This window comes from Orbicella franksi, chromosome 5 (genome assembly GCF_964199315.1).
Source record: "Orbicella franksi chromosome 5, jaOrbFran1.1, whole genome shotgun sequence".
In the NCBI taxonomy this organism is placed as follows: domain Eukaryota; kingdom Metazoa; phylum Cnidaria; class Anthozoa; order Scleractinia; family Merulinidae; genus Orbicella; species Orbicella franksi.
The window spans coordinates 6260984-6279900 of NC_138149.1; the positions used below are offsets into that span (position 1 = coordinate 6260984).

The following is an 18917-nucleotide window of genomic DNA, read 5'->3' on the forward strand; positions in this document are numbered from 1 at the left end:
GAGAAAACTTAAGGAAAATAAGAGTATTCTAAAAGAGTAATAGAGTATTCTAATAAGAGTATTCTAAAATCTACCAGTTTTGCTAAAGCTTCCCGCAGCATTTCCAACAAATCTTTATTTTTAATATTTACTATATATTGCTATTAATATTTATTTATTTCAATTGTGAATATTTATTTACCCATCTTCAATTTACTTTCTAGGTCTTTATTAATTGATAATTTTAAAATAGTGTAGGTCCACATCAGGACTTAGCGTCTAGCCAATTCTTCAACCTGCTTTATTAAATAAACCATGTATGTATGTACTAGTATGTATGTGAAGCGTTTTCTTTCTGTTTCTTTTTTTCTTGAAGAATGTGAATAATTTATGCTATTCTCTACCGTCCCCTCCCCCCGCCACTGAATTTGAAGAGGGGTCCTGAGCGCTCTGCACCTGTGATTGCAGTGATTACTCGTTCTTCGACCTCGCTCACTACACGTGTTGAAACAGGCTGTGTGGTCAATTCAGTGGCTAGTAAGTCTTTATTTAGTGCTTTTATCAACGAACGCAATCTCCTGGATATGGCGAAGTTTGCTCTGACCGTTTCTGTAGCTATACTCCTTCAAGTCATTTCAGTTCTCGGCGCAGTTTATACAGAAGACAAATGCATCAAGGGAACATGGCACAAAGCGTCACCATCGCCCGAAACAGATGCGTTCAAAACGTGCCATGCCTTCAAAGACAGCAGTTGCTGTACGGCCGAGTTTACAGTGGAATTGATGGCTAATGAAACCCGCAATTTGTACAACCATTCTTGGCATCGTTGCGGGCAATTGTCGGAGAAATGCCAACAGTTTTGGGTCACACAGGTACAGTTGTAGCTTTAATTTTTAGGTGATTTACACTCGCCCAGACTGCAAAACTGATTTGCCCAGTCAGGCGCGAACGAATACTCCGTTCGCCCGCACAAATACTCCGTTCACCCACACAAAAGCAATTGATACAGTGTGTTGTTCAGGCCCAGTTCAGACGTCGTGCTTCTGTCGTGCCGAACGAAATTGCAATTAGGTTTGACTGTAGCACGGCAGGAAAACAACTCTGATTCATACGTCGTGCCCGAGTCGAACCAAATTCAGGATATACCGTGATGCCTCGTAACAATTCTCCTCCTAGCTCCCCGTGGGAACGCAACCTCGCCAAAATACATTAATATAATTTATGAATTTTGTTTGGCGCGGCAGAAGCACGACGTTTGAATCACTGCCGTGCCAGAGTTGTGTAGCACGGCAGAGCTTGTCGAAATTAATTGCTTGCCGAACTTAATTCAAAAGTTTGATTCAGACGCTGTGCTTCTGCCCTGCTTTTGTCGAACTTAATTCCTGAATTTAGTTTGGCACGGCAAAAGCATGAGGTCTGAACTGAGCCTCAGTTAGTTCAAAATTGCACTTGTGGGAAGGTTTGCCTATACGCATTTACCATACCCTAATCCACGATATTGGCCGCTTTTATGCTAGGGACGTTAATGTCGTCATGGACGTTAAAGCTGTCTCGAGACAACTTTAATGTCTAGTATGTATGAAAACAGAAAATGAGTAAGACGCTTTTAAAGTCTGTCTACTTTAACGTCTTCTCTTAAGAGCGTCTGAACGACGCTCTTCTCAGTCGCCTTTAACGTTTGAGATGTTAAACCTGTCTAGTATAAAATCGTGACACCCTTAGCTGCCTGCCATGTTATCAGCTAGTAGATTTGTTGGTATACTGGTACACTAAAAGTTGCTTGTTTCCAGTGTCCTCTGAGTGTAGAACCCAGTCTTCTTTTATATAAAATATATATATATTTTTTTGTCAGGCTGTGTATTTAAATGCATCTCGTTTTTATACAAGACACTTTAACATCTCAGATATTAACAGTGTCTAGACAGCTTAAATGTCTCTAGCATAAAAACAGCCATTGTAGCCATATATGGTCAATGACCTAATATCACAGGATATCAAGACTTCTGATTGGTTTATTGCAAATTTGGGTATGGTAAAGGGAGTAATCAGGCAAGTGATTTTAAAGCCAGAGGATGAGAATGCAGTGAGGCTGATTTGAAGTGGGCCTTTTATCACGCTTTTTAATGCCATCTTGATGGGTTAGCAAAGTAGTAAACAACTACAGTGTTTGTGTGGTAATCGGATGGCAAATAACTTTTTTAAATATTGATTTTGCACAACTTATGAATTACAAATTTACCATACTAGGTAGCAGATTAATTTCCCATGTTTGTCCATAATTTTTTTCCCACGAAATGCGTCTGCCCAGCCAAATTTACAGGCAAATGTATGGAAAATTAGAAAAATTAACTGAACATCTTCTAGCCAAGCTTCATCCTTTAATCTTGGTGAATACAATCTTCTACCCAGTATTTTAATGTTGTAAGTCACAAATTGTGTAAAATTCAATTTTGGAAAAAGTTGTTTGCCATCAGATTCCCATACAAACACTCTAATTTCTGACTGCTTTGCCTACCTGTCAAGATGGCATTGAAAACCATGATAAGGCACATTAGAAGCCCCATTACTCCCTGAATTGTTCAACACAAGGTCCAATTACTAAAATTTTGAAACTTATCAGTAACAAATTTCAAGGTTAAGAGTAAACAGTTGTTTACACGTGGGTCAAGAGAAGCACTGTTGGGAGTTAGGTGTCTTGCCCAAGAACACAACACTGGGCTCTAATCCAGTACTTCTGGAGTCCAGTGCACAGACCACTAAAAAGAATTTTGAGCAAGTGTGACTCAGTATAAGTTACACTGATTTCATTAACTGCATAACAGCTGACTTGAGAACCACTATTTTTTTGTTCTTGTTTAATTTTTTTTCTTTTTAACTTTACAGGAATGTTTTTACCAATGTTCTCCAAAAGTTTATCAGTGGGCACATCCATCTGTTGATGGTGCACTTCTAGGTAAGCAGTTAATCATTTTATATATTGTTGACTATATTGTGTCTGTTTTGTGAACAAATAATGGCTTGTCAGGGATGATTGCTTAACAGCTTGTAATATACTTGTAACTGCCTTAAAAAGATTCTCTGGCTACAAGTGGACCAAGATGAAACACCTGGCCAGAGACAGATGGGACTGGAAGTGATTCATCAGTCGCCTATGCTCCAAAATGGATTGAATAGGCTTCAAATCAGATCAGATTCTCTGCCAGGCCTTTACTAGCCTACTGTATATATGTTGCCTGACAGAAGAGACTAACAAGAATAAAATCTGGCTGGTTAATTGAGAGTGTGTTTTTTCTTCCTGTCGTCTTTCAGGTGTGCCAGTTTGTTCTGACATCTGTGATCAGTGGTTTAATGCCTGCAAGAATGATCAGATTTGTGTGGAAAATGTTCTTGTAGACTATAACTTCACTGTTCATGGTGAAAACTTCTGCCCTGCGAACAAGAGCTGCATAACATACCAAGCAATGTACGGAAATGGCAAAAACCTCTGTGAGAAAATGTGGGCAGGATCCTATAATTACACAATGCCGAATGCTGATTACTCCAACTGCCTCATGATGAACGGCTCAGTCAAACCAGTCAAACCAACTGTAGAGAGTGAAGGTGTTATCAACACTGCCTACATTGCCTTATTGCAGCTACTCCTGTTTGTTGTGGCTGTTATGCTATAAATAATTTATTGTAAGCATTTAAATTTCTTTGTTATTTAAACAGTTCTGCAGTTGTGGAAAAGACAGTCTTAAACTAGCATGAAGTAGTAAGCTTATTGCAATAAGATATGTTCTTTGAATTCCCCTTGTAAATTATAGAAAATTTAAAAAGTGGACTGCTTTTTCAGATTTCACAATCGGATCTATTGTTCTGGTTTTTATTAGCTATCAGCTTCAGTAGGTTTCTTTCACTGAAATGTTCAGTGCTTTTTTATGCTCTAAGCTTTAGTTTATATCTGGTGTTTTGTAGTTCTATATTTAGTTTTTTGAAAGCCTGTTGCCTTTCTTAAAGTGGTGTCTGGCCATGGGCATGTGCTTCTCCTCAAGTTATTTACAAAAAACAATTTTGCTCATGTTTTCCTCAATTCTGAGTAGCAGTTATTACCCCAGGGGGAGGGGGAGGGTACATCCATACAAGAAGGATGACCCCAAGCGAAGTCACCTCGCCACCAAGCGAAGTTTCCTCGCCAAGGCAGTGGATAAAAGAACGAGGAATAATCTCTATATGCGACTCGATCTGGTTGGGGGCGAACTCGATCAAGTTGAGTCGATGTGGGGGCAAACTTGGTGGGGGCGAACTCGCCATGGGGCAAAACTGGCAGCTACCCGTTGCGTGACGGCGCTAGTTGCCATAGACTCGCAAGTTCAATAGGACTAAAGTATCTACATCAGCCTTTAAATTTCGTGCTAAATATTTTTACATTAACTCGTAATGTTCAAGCGTAAAAACTGACTTGTAAAAGTATGTTTTTACGAACATTATTCTAAGCTGGAAGCTCAAATATAAACAAACATTTGTAATCGCGTGCTCGTTCATCCTTCATCCTGAATAAAATAGACAGTATTTCCATTTCCGTTTCTTGGTTCAGGCTCACTCTTATGGATCTTGCCTTCAGAGTACTTCTCCACCAATTCCAAACAATATGCGACCGGATAAGGGCTGAGCTATCTGTCGCGACTGGAACTAATCAACAAATGCAATCAAATACAGCTGTTTCCACGGTTAACATCCCAAAGCCAAGGCGATTCAAAGTCGTGTTCGTGAACATATAAAATAAACTAGGGCAATTCCCACAGATTTCGATAAAGGCTACCGTCGAAGCATTTAAATTCACCAAAACCAGCCAAAACAAAATAGCAAGGCCTACGAAAGATCCAGCGTTAATCAAACTCACGTACAATAACAACTGCGCGAAATCAAATGTTTGGGCCATAGCCGGGCAGTTTAATGTACTTCCATTTGGGGAAATTACAGCTGCCATGGGAGGGTGAGGCGGGGAGAAAACGCACAAATACAACGTCAGTACAAACACGAGGCGTATCGGTGGTTAGGGCGGCCCATTTCACGTTGTCATCGTCACTCCTTGAGTTGAGAAAAGGCTTGACAGCAGATAGAATGTCAAAAGTAAGAGGCAGCTTCTGTTTGGGCGCTGAAAAATGTTGACGTTCGATGCCACGCAATGTTTGCTTTAACTTTAAGCCAGGTTGAAGGGGATTGGAGAGACCATGAGCAACGTGAAGAGAGCGTACCGCGGCGAGGTAGACGGTAATTGATTGAGGCTTTATTCGTTGGGCGAGGTGCGTAGTGAACAGTATAAGGGTGTCCTCAGAGGCTGGGAGAGGGTCGAAAGAGAATTCCCGGCAGAATTGTAGAAACTGTCGCTGGGCGCTATTGTAGGTGCGATGAGATGAGTCGGCTAGTCCTCCAGCGAAGTACTCGTGCGCCTTTACTTGAAGCGTGGAAAGGGGAGTGGCGTCACGGGATGTCGGATGACGAGAGGCCATAGGGCAGGAGGCCAGGAACTTGTCGACCTGCGAACGAGAAAGAGCGTCAGCCCAGTTGTTATCAACACTGTTTATGTGTATTGCCCGTAGCATAATATTGTGATGAGCGCACGTGTAAAACAGGAAACGGAGGAGGATCATGATATGTCTGCATTTGGTTGTACCGCTAGACAAAATATGCACGACTGACAAGTTATCGCAGTTTGAAAAGAATATTGGGACAAGCGAGCGAGTCTGACCAGGTGTGGACCGCTGCAGCAATGGCGTAGAGTTCTTTAAACGTGATTGATCGGGAATTGGGAATATCATGGTCCGCAAATAATCCATACAACCAGTGGCCTGAAAAGTAGGCTTCGAAGCCAGATTCACAGCCGTCAGTGTAAAGTTCTAGATGTGTAGACGAGATCCATTCGTCATCGAAGAAAAAGCTACAGCCGTTCCAAGACGGAAGAAAAATCCTCCACCATGAAAGGTCCATGTGAAAGGCGCGGTTTAAGCGAAGGTGATGGATGGGATGATGAACTTTGCAAAGGACGTCGATCATACAGCCGAGGAAAGTTCTCCCGGGGCGGCAAACGTTGCAAATGAAGTGCAACTTGCCGATAAGAGATTGTAGTTGTCGTTTGGTACAACGGCGTTTAGTGGACCACGTGTTAAGTAGGTTGAATATTTCCGTGAGACGAGAGGAGTCGATGCGCATCTCTTGGGTGACGGTGTCCAGTCGAACTCCAAGGAGAACCAAGGTTGTTGTAGGGTGAACCGTTTTTTCAGGATTGACAGCGAATCCCGTGTCAGAGCATGTACGAAGCATGATGTCAAGAGTCTGAGCGCAGGAGTCGTCAGGAGTGGGAGGGCCACAAGCCCAAAAGTCATCCAAGTAATTCCAAAGGGGTGTGGCGCCACGTTCGGCCATCGCATACCGCAAACCGTCGACAAATTTCAGAAAGAGCGCTGGCGAACTGCGAAGACCAAACGGAAGGAACATATCGAAGAAATAGCCGGTTTGTGTGGAACCGTCGGATGTTACGATTGGCTATGTGGATCCTAGGAGTTCCCAGTCAAGGGGGTCAACCAGGATGTGGCGAAAGGCGTCGGAAAGATCGAGTTTGCTCATAAGAGCATTGGGTCCAAACATTTTCAGGTAGGCAACAGCATTGTTTAGTGAGTCGTAAGAGCACGTGTAGAGCTCTTTGGGAATGGCGTCGTTGACGGATTGGCCTGCAGGCCACGAAAGATCAGTTATGATACGCCATTTAGTAGGCTGCGAGTGCTTTTTCGGAATAGCACCCATCGGCGATCCGACAAAATGCGAAAAAAGGGGTGAAAGGAAAGGCCCGGCCTTTCTGTTCAATAAAAGCTCTCGTTCCATTTCCATAGCGACGGGTGTAGGGTTTGACGTAGCCGAAAAGTGATTTGGAGAAATCAAGGGCGAGCGATCATGGTGAAAACCAATACGAACGCCATGTTCAATATCATGTAATAAATCATTTACTAAGTCACTGTCCGGGTGATTACGAAGGGCATCACGCCATACGTCAATTGGAAACGGGGATTGTACCCGAGGGAGTGAGTGCGCAATCGGCCTGAGGATGGTCCCCCCGACAAGATTTGCAGATGTGGGCTCACTTACAGTTGGTACCCTGGTAGCAGGCTTTTCGCTGGTAAAGACTGCATCCTTCCTGGCCTGCGGGGAGTACCACCTGGTGTATTTCCAAGAGAGGTTTTGATTACCGACGGAGGTCCTGGCGCCATATCCGGTCGATTTTTGCAGTGAATTCTCCTCCATCTGGTCTTGCGCCAAATGGTCAAAGGACTTACAACGCGAGCATTGGCGGGGGGTGAGGGCGTAAGGCAGAGGCATCTAACACGGTTGCGTACAGCGTCACGGTGGTACCAATGACATCAAGACTTGCGCTGTTTCCGAGTTGAATTTGTTTGGCGTACGCCATCCTGGAGTGAATGTCAAACATATACACCGATGACCAGCGAAATATACGATTGGCAAATTGAATCTGTTCGCGATACGAGGCAAGCTCAGTATAACGTGATGGTTGCGCGGCCATTACCACCTTCTGGTATGCGTTTCATGCTTGTAACCAGGTGTCAAACGAGTCGATTTGGCGTTTTCGGTGCCCCTTGATTACGTAAGTTACACAGTTTATATCGCTCTGGGGAGGAGGTATGCTTCCGTTGTTGGGGAAATTTGCGAACGGGCTAAGGGTGGATAATAGATCAGAGAAACCAATGTACTCACCCTTAGCGGCCGCTTGCAAAAGCTTCTCGGACACGCTTGTTGTTAGTGCTGTTGCGGTATTCGCAGCTGGAGCTGGGGAGACGGTCGCGATCGGTGTCTGTTAAGATGGTTGTTGGTTTGTTTTGCTGGCCTGTTCGACGAGAACCGGAGGAGGCTGAGGCGGAGGCGATTGGACTTGCTTTTTTAAATCGTTGTGCTGCGTTTGAAGGGTCTCCATTTGTGAAGAAGGGTTGCGGATGGCCTCCAAAAGAACCGACGTTGACGGCTCATCTGACGTTGGAGATTCCTGAATCTCCGTTCCATCACGGGGCCCGTACAGTTCTTTCCTGGTGTACCGAACTGGTGACTGGATTTTGGGGTCTCGCACCCTGGACATTTGCCTTTTCTAGAAGACATAGCGTCGAAGAAAAACTCAGAATACTCGGAGAAAACGCACAAATACAACGTCAGTAAAAACACGAGGCGTACCGATCGTCGCGATCAAAGTTCACGGTAACACGTGTCCGTATCTCGAGACAATAATCAAGTTGACATCACCTCATTTACATTAACATAATTTAACTAGTTAAATATTACCAAAGACGAATTCCCATGGCCTGCTCACATGCATGCTCACATTTGTCACATGTCTTAATAACGGTACCTGGTTACTGGCCGTGACACATACATGCCCCTGCAAAAATCAAGCGGGATGGCCATCTTGGTGTCCTTACAGGAATGTGGATTTTTTTGCATTTAACCGTGCACAGGACAACCAACTCCAGAAAGCCACACAGGTCAAAATTCGAACGCAAAATTCCTGATCACACTCAGAGGGGGTTTGTACGCCATGTAGAACACAGCCATTACGTTGCTTTTTTCCACTTTTTCGTTTTTCAGTCGCAGCACTTTCCCTGGCCGTCATCAAGATCTCGCTTAAAGGAAAACGCTAGTGTTTTTCGATTTTTATGACTTCAACATGAGCACAAAAAGCAAAACTGACAGCGAATTTTCTCGCGCTTCCTTCGGTGAATTTTTTTTAATTTGGCTCAGTTGTAACTACATACAATTCCTACAAAATATCCTATTTTTGTTAAAATCTATCAGAGCTAATCTAATATATTTAGAAGAATGACAAATTACAGGATATTGGAAAAACCGTCTGAACAACCTTGACTTTTTACCAATTCAAAATGTCAGGCAATATCATTTCCATGACGTGGCAAAGTATGAAAAAATTTAACCGAAGGAAAGTATAAATATTAAGGAGTTTAGGCCAAAATGAGGAATATATCTGCCTGTCATTAGATGAAATGTTGTCATGGTAACGGCCTTAAGCCAAAAATTGACAACCAAAAAATAAGCGTTATTTTAACAGTACCCATACTGGTAAATCTCTGCAGGGAAAACTTTAAGAGAAATTAACTAAGTTACCTCTTCTAACTAGCGCTCTATAGGGAGGTTGTTCATAAATACTCTAGGGAGCCACCTTAAAAGCGCGGGAAAGTCAACATAATGTGAGACGGTCAAAAGCGAGATGGAAAATGCACCAGTGTATTTAGAAACTAACGCCAAGGGAATTAAGAGGCAATCAGTGGTCTCTGAAGTAATACTTTGCCTGTTATGTAAATGATGCAATGAAATCTAAAATGCGCTGATTTGATACCTTTAAAATTCCTTGCTATACGCGAGGAATTAATTCACACATCTGATAATGAAATTCAAAATTAACGACGCAGTTTCCTTTGTCCGTGCGCACCTTAGTCAAATTTCATTTTCAAATTTCTCAACCGACGTTTAGTTCAGTTTGAGCTGTATCTACTTCGCGTCAGGTTTGCTGACTTTAACCGATGCCAGCGAAGCTTTTAAAAAGGGATACAGCGAGGTTTGTTTGAACATTGAGCAAGATTGCAATTTCACGTGAACAAGTTTCTTGAAGCCATGAGACTGAAAGCTCGCTTGACAAGATGGCAACGTTCCTTCACACGGTTTGTTTCAAGCATTGCTGGGCTCTGTGATTCTCACCACTTAGGAAATTTTAGAACTGTACTGTAGTAATCTTTAATGGAAACCGACAAACAGGATAAACGGTGCTGAACGATGTAATCCGCCTTAATTCCTTCTTCACCGGTGAGACATTTAGATACAGTCACCATGTTGAAGTATGCGGAGACAGATAAGAGGGGCAAGGCAATGGAAAAAGCCTTCTTAGAGGTAAGGTAAGAGTTCCTCATTCAATATAATTAGCAAATAGATTGGACATAATAATTATTCTAATAGCATTTCGGGACATTTTACTGGTCATATGATATTTAAAAAGCTAAACAATCTTTTAAGAAAGTAACTCTAGGTGGCTTTCGGGCTCAACAACAATTCACAGTGCCAGCAAAAACTCGATGTTTAATTCTCCTAGAAAAACTTCAACAACAGTACCGTGGAACAATGATCCTAAAATTATATTAAAATGCTTGAGTTAGAAATCGAGTATATGGAAAGCAGTTACTTTATCCGGGGAGATTACTCTTGCACATTTACCCTTACACTCTTCGTGAATAAGTTTCATTCATAAAAATTCTACGTGATAAGTCACGAAAGACAACATGTAATTATGAAACGTTTAAACTTAGTTTTCCATTGTGAATTATTAACTTAACACCTATTTTTCTCCAGATTAGTCCTTGACGCGCTGATTACTGTACAGTACGTACATCACATGCATATCGGTGTCGCAACAGTCTACTGATCATAAGCCTGGTCCACTTGTGGCTCATAAGGATCCATACTATGGAAAAACTGGAGTGATTCCTGGCCGGAGAAATGTCTCGAAGACATGAATGTAAAGGAAACAGGAAATTTGAGAAAACCGTCAAGTGGGATGGCAAGTGGAAAAGTCTTTCCTGAGAACAACGTACCCGGCTGTGAACAATTCTGGTAACTTGGATAGGATAATAAGTAATTAAGGACGTAGTTATCAACTTGTTTCTTAGAAGAATCCGAGATCAGCGCTAAAACGAGCTAATAAAACGTCCATTTTGAAATCGGAATGATCGCAGACGGCAATTACGCATTCCTAAGCTGGGTGGAGAGTTTCGCGCGCTCCTCTTAGTGCTTGCTTTACTTTCACGTCCAGAGGTGTGGTTGCATTCGAGAAGTCGACTAGTCCAGCTCCGTGCTCGCAAGTTGGAAACCTATCCTGTTGGACACAGCACGCAGGTATCATGATTACCATGCGACAATCCACTGGAAACATGAGTCTGGGTGGAGTGTCGGAATAGGGTGGTTGATTTCTGACCGGGCCTGAACTGCCTCAGCGTTTCTGGCTCATGTGGACCCCCCCGAGGGCTGTGTCTGTATTCAAGCTGGGGTTGCAGGTTGTCGTTTCTGTTTTGTTGTTGTTGTTTTTTCTGCAGTCAAAATTCTAATGAATAAGCACTTGATCTGGGTTTTTCGAGAGCTAGTTGACTGGTTTGGAGTCTTTCTTACGTCAAAGTGGACTAGTGTGCTTAGGCAGCGTTTGCATGTTGTCTTTCTATTTTCTGCATAAGGAAGAAATACTTATTTATTGGGTTACTGCCGGTAATCGAGAAATTAGAAGAACTTCTTCATGAAAAGAAAATTTATGGATGATGCTGAAGTTACGCTAAAATTTGTGGGTTTGTAGTTAAGTTACTAATTATTTTCTTTTGTTGTTTCTAAACAGTTTATTGACTTGTTATGAATTACATACGACAGGAAAAAGGTTCTTGCTGTATCCTCAGGATGTTCCCTACGATAAAGCCTATGCGATTTCCCGGCCTCAACGAACAAAGAACTTGGCTAATATCCAGCTCTCTTGACCTTACGTTTTGTCAATAAGTTATGTGGAATGCTATGTTGGACTGTGTAAAACAATGGGGAATATCTAATTATGTATGGTCCTGTAGGACTTTGTAAGGTTTTGAATGACAATGTACTTTAAAGTTCTTTCTGGAATGTGGCCAAGCTACAGTAGCTTAAAGTTTGGTTATATATCGCTATATGAGTTTACTAACAGCTTTGTGTCGTTATCAGGAAGATATTGTGAGGGCTCTCGGTAGGGCTATAGCAGCTCAATTGTATGAAAATGTATTGTTATGTAGAGTTATATAGTCCTGTGTGGCTGTGTCATGCTCAAGCGTGAAATTAACGTGAAAAATAGCTCTCTATGACTATTTGTACTTCGGTGGGGGAGAGCACCTTGGTGCACAGCGATGCAACGCCATAGACACAAGTTATCTTGATAGGTATCCAACGCCACCATCGACCGGCTATGTGCAAGGTTGCGCAGCCAGTCCGGTAACGGGTCTGTACCCAACAACGGCTCACGGTCAAGCACAACTTTCAGGTCAACATTAAAAAAGCTTACGAACTCCCACTTTGTTGATGGTCTTTCGGTTTTGTCATAGTCCAGGCGTTTCGTCTCTTCTTCACTCAACCATTCTTCTGCCTCTGCCAGTCCGTTTATCCAAGGCGAGCCGTGGTTTTTGTAGTACAGAATGACCGTTCCGTCTTCAATGTTGCGCAGCTGATACGAGAAAACATACCCCATGTAAAACGCTGTGTCAACGTTTTCTCGAATTTTTTCCATAAAGTTTGTTGTTAGGTCTTTTTCCAGACCTCTGATGAAGCGCCATCGAATGTAACGCCGTCATTTACTCTCTATGACTATAGCTCTCTATGACTATTTCTAACTTTTGATTAGGCTTATACCACGTTTATTCCAGACTCAATCGAAGCCTTCTTATAGGTGTTTGATTACTCCTAAACGCATTGTAGAAACTGGAAATGAAGACAGGAACTGCACTCACGGTATCATTCATTATTCATCGTCCGATATGTTGTGACCTTCGGAAAACTTCGGACATCTTGGGTAACCTCCGAGAAAAATGGAAACGTTGTCGAACATCTTCGGTCATCCGACTAATTCGGCAAATCGAGCACCGTCAAAGCATGCGAAGAATATCTTCAGAAATACGATTTATCTGGCAAATCGAACATCGTCGAAGAAGTCGATTAATATTTGGAAATCCGACTAATTCGACAAATAGAACGTCTTCGATAACCTTCAAAAACCTCCGCGAAAACCCGAGTAATTCGGAAAAATCGAGTACTCCCAAAGAAATGATGTTGACTAGCAATAGAGTTAATCAGTAGAGTTATGAGTTAGAGTTAGAGTTAGAGTTGACGACTGCCAAAATCTTCAATCCAAGATTTTGGATTGCCAAAATCCTAAATTCAAGATTTTGGCAGTCCAAAATCTTGAATTCAGGATTTTGGTAGTCCAAAATCTTGAATTCAAGATTTTGCAACTCTAACTCCACGCTATAACTCTATGAAGATAACTCTAATAGTAGCTGTCCCCCAAAGGAATTCGACTAATTCGGCAAATGGAACATCTTCGGTAACCTTAAAAGAGTCTTTCAGCCAATATCATCATGGCTAAACTGACCAATCACTTTCAACGGACCAGATCGACTTATAACACAATCGACTGACTGGCAAGTCGAGCACTGTCTGTCGCTTTCGAGTGGTATACCATGGAATATCCCACGAGACACCTGTATCTTCTTGGTATACACACTTGCCTAAAGGCTTGTGTTTATAGCGAAAAAAAAAAATAAGAGTCTCGTGGGATATAAGTATTCCATAAAGGGGTCAGTGTTCCGCCGTTTCAGTTCAGTCCAGTAGCAAAATTCGCACATTGTCCATGTCATTTGGAGCCCTGAAAAACTCAACCCAAGCAAGTAAGTTGTAGGGCTACAGCCCTCCCTCCCCCTCCACGGTCCCTGATTTCATTTGTGGTTTTGTACATATCTTTCAGTAGCCTGAAATGCTAGTCATCTCCCACCCTCAGCTTAATTCCCTGGCGATTAGGCTGAAGGCGAAAGATGGTCGACTGACATTTCAGGCCAACCTTTCAGCATCCTCGGAGACCCAGGGGCAGTTAGAAAATATCGCGTCGACCGAGAATATTGCGTCGTCACGACTTACTCTAACTGCCCCGGGTCTCCGAGGATGACCTTTCAGGTTCCAAGCGCCAGCAGCGGGAAAGCCACTTGAGACGACTGTACGAGAGGATGACCAGCAGTTTCCTTCTCAAATTCAAGATGGCGGACGGTGAGTACTGTCGTGCAACGAATGTGTTACATGTAATTAAAAACTGATGTTTGTCCAAAGGGTTTATTTATTCTTTTTTCTTTGAAGTAAAACTAGGCCGAAGTTTGAGTCCTTTTACGTTATTTTTTCGAATAAAATTCCAGCTTCCTTTACGGAAAAGGGCTGGAAAATGTGCCCAGTCAGGGTACTTCCTTCTGTCTGAAGGCTAAAGACAAACTACGACTTGATATGTTACTAGAGTCCGAGTAGGCAAGTACAGCAAAAGGCGCTGACTGAAATTCTCCCGGAGTAAACTCCGTCAAGCACGTGATTCTAGTTTTGTCCGGTATAGGAGGAGTTGGTAAAACTACTGTTTGCGACACAGATAGCATGGACTCTTTACAACAACGGAAAGAAGGCAAACTGAAATCTTTGCGTTCAGTCATTGATTCATGATCATACGCAGTGGGAGGGTAATGGGGGGAGGGAGAAGCTTTATCAGACGATTTTCTTTGTTTGGGATTGGTCTTGTGTTAGTGTTTTACGTTTGGGTTGTTATCAAATATTTACAGTATTGGCTACATGATATGTGAGCTGGTCTCACTTAGGGAAAAATTTCGTCTTGGATTCAAAATGTTCACTTTGCCTTCCCCCCAGCACCTTCTGTCTTTCAACCCCCTACCCCAGTCATCCCGATGAAAATCTGTGGATCTGCCACTGGTAACAGAGAAGTGTCTTCAAGAATGTATTGTTACAGCAGTACTACCTTGATCACAATAAATGGCTAATCTTTGTGTTATCTCTTTATCTTCCAGGTTGGCATACTAGATCAGGATGATGAATTATGTGGACGAAGTATTCCAAGGATGATGAATTTAAGGGGAAACGATGTACACCAGTGTTCTGCTGGGTAAGTCGTAACATAAAGGATCATTTTCTGAAGCCATTCGGCGGGAACCATGCACTAAATCATGCATATACTTTAATTTATATTGTGTAACAACACTCATACTTGTGTAGATATGTAGCAGTAATGAACTTTAGTGGTTCATTACAGGAGAATTCCTTATCTCCAGTGTGATAGCAAGAAACTGACTTGAAGTATTGCAGCTTCTCCTGCGTGGAATGCTGATCTGTTGAGGGCCACTATTCCACTTCCTTGGAACTTTTGTGAACTTGCTTTATCTTGGGAACTTCTTTAATTCACAAAATTTAAATTGTTTGCAGTAGAAATGCTCCTGTGTATTAATTATCATACATTTCATATACATACCTCAACTTCTATATTTATAAGATCAGCTGATATGTTATTGACATCTGAAAGCTTGCCTATGTTCTCTGTGGAAGGTGTTTACAGGTATTTTCTGAAGATCACCTGAACCTTTCTTTTTAGTTGCGTTTCAGTTTATACAGACAAGTGTAAACGACTGGCTGTTACATCAATTGGTTTCTTGTTTAATAACAGACTGAGATGATGTCGTTGTGTGGAGAGGATCTGAGAAAAATGGTATTAATTCCTTCATGCTCTTTAGTTATATATTTTTTGACTTACCTTGACCTGTTCAAGCTTGTTAATCAAGGCTAGATCTGAGTGTCTGATCATTAGTGAAACTCTCCTGAAATCACTTCAAGGAGCTGCATATGCCACCACATATTGAGTTATTTTTTGTAATGCACAAAATTACCTTAGTTTAAAATGTAGGAAACCTCAAAAAAATGCTTTCTAACTTAGGGTAGCTATATTAGGCTTTGTTCATAGTGAGCAAACGATAGTGTGCGATACCACAGCTGGTCACCACTGGATCTACAGTGTAACAATTTGTACAAAAGTTATGCAAATTATTTTGATAACATTGTGGCTTTTCTAGGCTTTTGAATGAAAACGAAAATGAAAAATGGAGCAAATTCTTTAGAGTGCTACAAACATTTTCAAATTGATATTCCGGCAGACTTCCTTGAGTTCTCATCTGACAGTTACCGTTTTTTTTTTAGCAGTGATCAAGCAGTTTCTATCAGATGTGTGTTGGGGTGACCTGGATTGCCAAATTATGGATACACCTCCATGGCCAGGTATGACAACAAATATAAAATGTAATTTTCAGAGACTTGTGGTGTACTCGTGTGAGGTACAGTGGCCCAGTGGTTAATGTCGTACACTCTAGATCAATAGGCCTGAATTCCTTGGGTCTTTGTACAGTGTTCTTAGGTGAGAGACTAATTGACTTGCAAAGCGTCTCATCACATAGGAGGAGAAATGAGTACTAACAAGTTGTTGGGCAACCTGAACTGCAAAAAGACGGGGATGTTAAGGAGATTAAGAGGGAGGGAACAATACTTCATACTAGGAGACTGGAGTTGACCTCCCTTGATCAGAATAGATATACTCTTTATTGTTAAGGTTGCTGATAGTGCAATTGTGCACATCTCATTTTGCAGTATGCAGTGTAATCCTATCATTATTGCTCTGTTCTAAGATTGGTTTTGTTCAATCCAGGGACATTTGATGAGCACATTACAGTACTTAGAAGAAAATCTGCGACATTATAATCCAGATGGAGCAATTCTTGTCACTACTCCTCAGGTATGCATAAAGTATTTATTATAAGCTTTCTAAATTATTGCTGTCAATTATTAACAAGCCTTATTTGGATCTCAGAAAGTTTACTTCTTCATCTTCATAGTATGTAGTAATATTCCACTTTCTTTCTTTTAGGAATGCACAAATGCATTTTCAAAAGCAGGAGATGAAGCCTTGGCAAGGAGCTGTGATGTTCCACGTTTAGGTAAAAATACTTATTAATGTCAGTGATAACACAGGAAGGGGGATAGAGGGGTTAGGGGCAATCTAGATCAATTGTTTCGTATAAAATGGTCTTTTCACCATTTATTGCACTTGTCTATATTAGTATTTATAATGTAGAGAGACTTTGCACATGCTCTGATTGTTCAAAACCCCATGTTTTATCAGAGCATAAAACATAGAAAAAGCGTGTTTTATTGTTTTTTGTCACATTAACTGTATAGCATTTGCCTGCGGCTTGTGTTTTTTACATTTTCCTCGTGTTCTCAAATGCCTGTTATGTTTTATCACAGTGTAATACACAGCTTAACCTTCTTTATTTGTTAAATAAAAAAAGCAGCAAAGTATGTTGTTTGGAAATGTAAAGGTCTTGTTTGCTGGAAGCTTAAGAAATGTCAACCAGATTCTTTGTTGTGTCAAGTTTATCACAGAGCAGATTAACAGATTGTTTGTGATCTAGTCTAGGAGAATTCTCACTGATGTGATGTGTTCAATTTGAGATTGAAATCAGTCAGTTTCCACAGAGGAGAGTCTTCTAGCTATATCTTGCTTTTAGATCTTGAAAGAATAATTTTTTCCTTCTTTGTAGGTTCTATTCCACTGGATCCCAGTCTTATGCAATCCTTAGAAGATGGCCAAGCCTTTATTGACTTGTTTCCTAACTCACCAGCACTAAATGCAGTAAATGTAATCACTTCCAATGTGTTACAAATGGAAAGCAATGGAGATCATTGATTGAGGGAACAAGTGTTATTTAGTTAGAGGATGACTTGCCTGGGCCCTTGCCCACTGGCTGAGTGAGAAAAGTAACTTGCCCAGTAGCAAAATATACTCGTCCCGGACAACTGGACGGCACTTTTTTCAAGTCCTGCTCTAGTCATCAAGGAAGAAAACATAGATAAATCAAGCACAATAGCCTTCTTCATAAAGTTCTACTTGTTTAAGCAAGAAAGTATGATTACTGAACAGCATCTTGTTTTGGGAAAAGCTTCATTTGAATTTTCCTTTGATACACAGTTACATAGTATATGCAACTTCAAGACTTGCTTTGTCTGTGACCTCTTCAGTTGGTCGCCAGTAAAGATTTGAATTTGGGATGACTTCATATAACCTTGCACGAAAAATATTACTTGATACAGAATAATAACAACTGACAATATTATAACCAGATAGAAACAATAATCATAAATAGAAATAAACCAGCAAATAAAGAAATAAGTAGAAATAAAAATAAAAATTATTAGTTTAGCATGTGGTATCAAGGTTTATATTTCATGCATGGCTACATGAAGTCACCTTGGATTTAAATCTGTTATGGGGACCAAATTAAGGGGTCATAAATGAAACTAGTTTTGTAGTTGTATACATTAGTGTAACTGTGTGTTGAAATAAGATTTGAATGCAGTTTTTCCCTAGCAAGATGATGTTAACTGATTATACTTTAGTGATTTTGACAAGCAAACTGTTACAGAAATAATCTCTCTTCAGAAAAATATTTTAAATGAGGTCTTTCCTAATCCAGATAGTTGCAAATCATAATTTTACTTGGCCAATAATATGCCTAAGATTCTTTGTTCAGAAACTCATTAAATGTTGCAGCTGAAAGGTGGATGAAAAAAATGGAAATAAATACAAGTGGTACTGTAAGCGTGGTATTTTGTGACTGTTAGAATTGCATAAACTAGTCGTTTTCCCAGTGCATCCTGGAAAGATGATATGGCATGGAAGGAGAGGTGGCAATGGGTTCATGTGAATAACCAACGTTTGAGTTACTTTTATGTGTAAGAGAAATTAACTGGGGCACCAGATTTCCTATTCTTTTTTCAATTTACAATTTAGTGGGTTAGTGCGTGAGCGTGAATTAAAAGCCCCTGGAGGTAGCATCACTCAGTGGACTCTTAACAGTTAAATGATAAGGTTACTCCAACAAGTTTGTCTGGTTACGATGTACAGCGAAAAAGAAAACAACTTAAGAATTTGTTTTACCTTAGGAAATGCAATGTCAAGCCTCCTTTTATCAAGGTTTGATTTTAACAGTTCATCAGTGACTGTTCATTAGAACTACATGGAACTGTTCCCAGCAAGAAAGGTAAACATTATGCAGTCTGTAATAGTAGCTAACGGTAAATGGCAGATTGGTGTTGACTGAACTTTATTCTGGATTTTATAACAAGAACCAATTTAATTATGGCATCATCATGCAATGGCATGGTCTTATTCTGTTGCCAATAATGATCATAGTTTTTTTTGGTTTTGATATCTCCCCCCCCCACCCCCCCCCCTCAAAAAAAAATTCACA

General features: G+C 41.0%; 3 protein-coding genes across 9 annotated transcripts; 2 read left to right on the forward strand and 1 right to left on the reverse strand.

Moving 5' to 3' along the window:
• Window positions 1–373: 373 nt before the first annotated feature.
• LOC145487141 (riboflavin-binding protein-like) lies at window positions 374–4536 on the forward strand. The gene is made up of 3 exons (XM_081465864.1): window positions 374–851; window positions 2863–2932; window positions 3289–4536. Exons 1-3 carry the CDS (start codon window positions 564–566, stop codon window positions 3645–3647), a joined length of 717 nt encoding a protein of 238 aa, XP_081321990.1. The 5' UTR covers window positions 374–563; the 3' UTR covers window positions 3648–4536.
• A 1128-nt stretch (window positions 4537–5664) lies between these two features.
• On the reverse strand, window positions 5665–6384 carry LOC145486965 (uncharacterized). The gene has a single exon (XM_081465669.1). The coding sequence runs from the start codon at window positions 6382–6384 to the stop codon at window positions 5665–5667; it is 720 nt and encodes a 239-aa protein (XP_081321795.1).
• Window positions 6385–12514: 6130 nt separating this feature from the next.
• Window positions 12515–18879, forward strand: LOC145487454 (cytosolic Fe-S cluster assembly factor NUBP2 homolog). Of its 7 annotated transcripts, none has more exons than XM_081466231.1 (7): window positions 12515–14538; window positions 14634–14728; window positions 15212–15325; window positions 15811–15888; window positions 16313–16399; window positions 16532–16601; window positions 17208–18879. In XM_081466231.1, exons 4-7 carry the CDS (start codon window positions 15835–15837, stop codon window positions 17351–17353), a joined length of 357 nt encoding a protein of 118 aa, XP_081322357.1. In that variant the 5' UTR covers window positions 12515–14538; window positions 14634–14728; window positions 15212–15325; window positions 15811–15834; the 3' UTR covers window positions 17354–18879. The 7 variants fall into 7 exon arrangements, with proteins under 7 accessions (XP_081322357.1, XP_081322358.1, XP_081322356.1 ...); XM_081466232.1 differs by having other exon boundaries at window positions 12515–13839; XM_081466230.1 differs by having other exon boundaries at window positions 12515–14728.
• Window positions 18880–18917: the final 38 nt, after the last annotated feature.